Source organism: Nicotiana attenuata, unplaced genomic scaffold, assembly GCF_001879085.1.
Source record: "Nicotiana attenuata strain UT unplaced genomic scaffold, NIATTr2, whole genome shotgun sequence".
NCBI classification, from domain to species: domain Eukaryota; kingdom Viridiplantae; phylum Streptophyta; class Magnoliopsida; order Solanales; family Solanaceae; genus Nicotiana; species Nicotiana attenuata.
The window spans coordinates 249,110-250,284 of record NW_017671092.1 but is presented as its reverse complement, the minus strand read 5'-3'; the positions used below and the strand labels follow the sequence as shown (position 1 = coordinate 250,284).

Below are 1,175 nucleotides of genomic sequence, written 5' to 3'. Positions count from 1 at the left end.
AGAAACTGAAAATTTGCATTTTATTAAATATTTTACTGTTATACTTGTACATATTAGTATATCTCATTTTTTGCACCTTTGGTTTCAAATGGGAATGATCTAGTAAATAACTAGACAAACTTGAAGCATTTTCAGCCCCCAATACTTATATTAACCACTATTGGAGCGCTAAGAATTTGAGAAATATTCAATTTAACATCCGCATTTCAACTTCGTTTATCTGGAATCTGCTCTTTCAAATTAAATGTCCCTTCAATCAATCATCAAACAGAAAAAAGTACTTGAACCTTAGAGGAGATGGCTGAGAAAGCAAAGGGAACAGGAAGCCAATTGTCACCACCAGAACTATATTAGTATACATATTGACAATATGCATTTTTTCCCTTCCAACATCCATCCACACGACACCTTTCATTGTTTCAACTCCCAGTTCAATAAATAATTTTCCCCCTCGAAGCTGGAAAGCGATCAGTCAATTTCTTAAACCATTGGCATCTAGGGATACAGAAGGGCCACCTTTTATCAAATACAAACTAAAGTGCTACGAACAGCCTCAGAAACCAGGGAAGCGGTGTTCTCATCAGCAACGCTTATCATGGTTTGTGAAGCTGTAACCTCTATCAAGGCTTCATTGGGCTCTGAGATGCAAATAGTATATACAGTTTCTGATCCATTAGCAATCTGGGCATGATGTGCAGTTGCTTTCATCCCCATCTTCTTTAGGGCCATCAGAAGGGAGTTCAAGTCAACTCTACCTAGAAATAACAATGGCCTATCTTGTGAAGAAAGCACTTGCTTCTTTCCAAGAACTAACTGATGTTTTCCCTGCTCAACGAGCAACTCTCCCTTTAATCTTACAATATTATTTTCATGTATTACTTTTGTATAATTGAGCAGCTCAGGAGCCAAGTCCATGGCGATGTACATATCTGCATAATTTAACTTAGGTATAACTACAGTTTCATTTTCAGAGAAATAACTGACTGAAATTGTGGGGTTCCAACAGCTTATATGGGACCTCAAACCCTCAGGAACCTGAAATAAGCAAAAAGGGTAGTAGTTAAGGGAGCATGAACGGTTCAGTATCTTGGAGCAGAAAATTTGGGGTTGGGGTTGGGGTTTGGGTGGGGGGGGGGGGGGGGGGGTAGGAGAGAGAGAGAGAGAGAGAGGAGGAC

The 1,175-nt window shown here is 39.5% G+C and overlaps 1 protein-coding gene across 3 annotated transcripts in view; it reads right to left on the bottom strand.

Annotated features, from left to right (window-relative positions):
• Positions 1–215: 215 nt before the first annotated feature.
• LOC109205866 (integrator complex subunit 9) overlaps positions 216–1,175 on the bottom strand; it is an 8,058-nt gene continuing 7,098 nt past the window's right edge. For all 3 annotated transcript variants that reach the window (XM_019368623.1, XM_019368624.1, XM_019368625.1), the window contains one exon: positions 216–1,035. In XM_019368623.1, the coding sequence (XP_019224168.1) occupies positions 523–1,035 (513 nt within the window). In that variant the 3' untranslated portion in view covers positions 216–522. The remainder of the gene's footprint in view (positions 1,036–1,175) is intronic.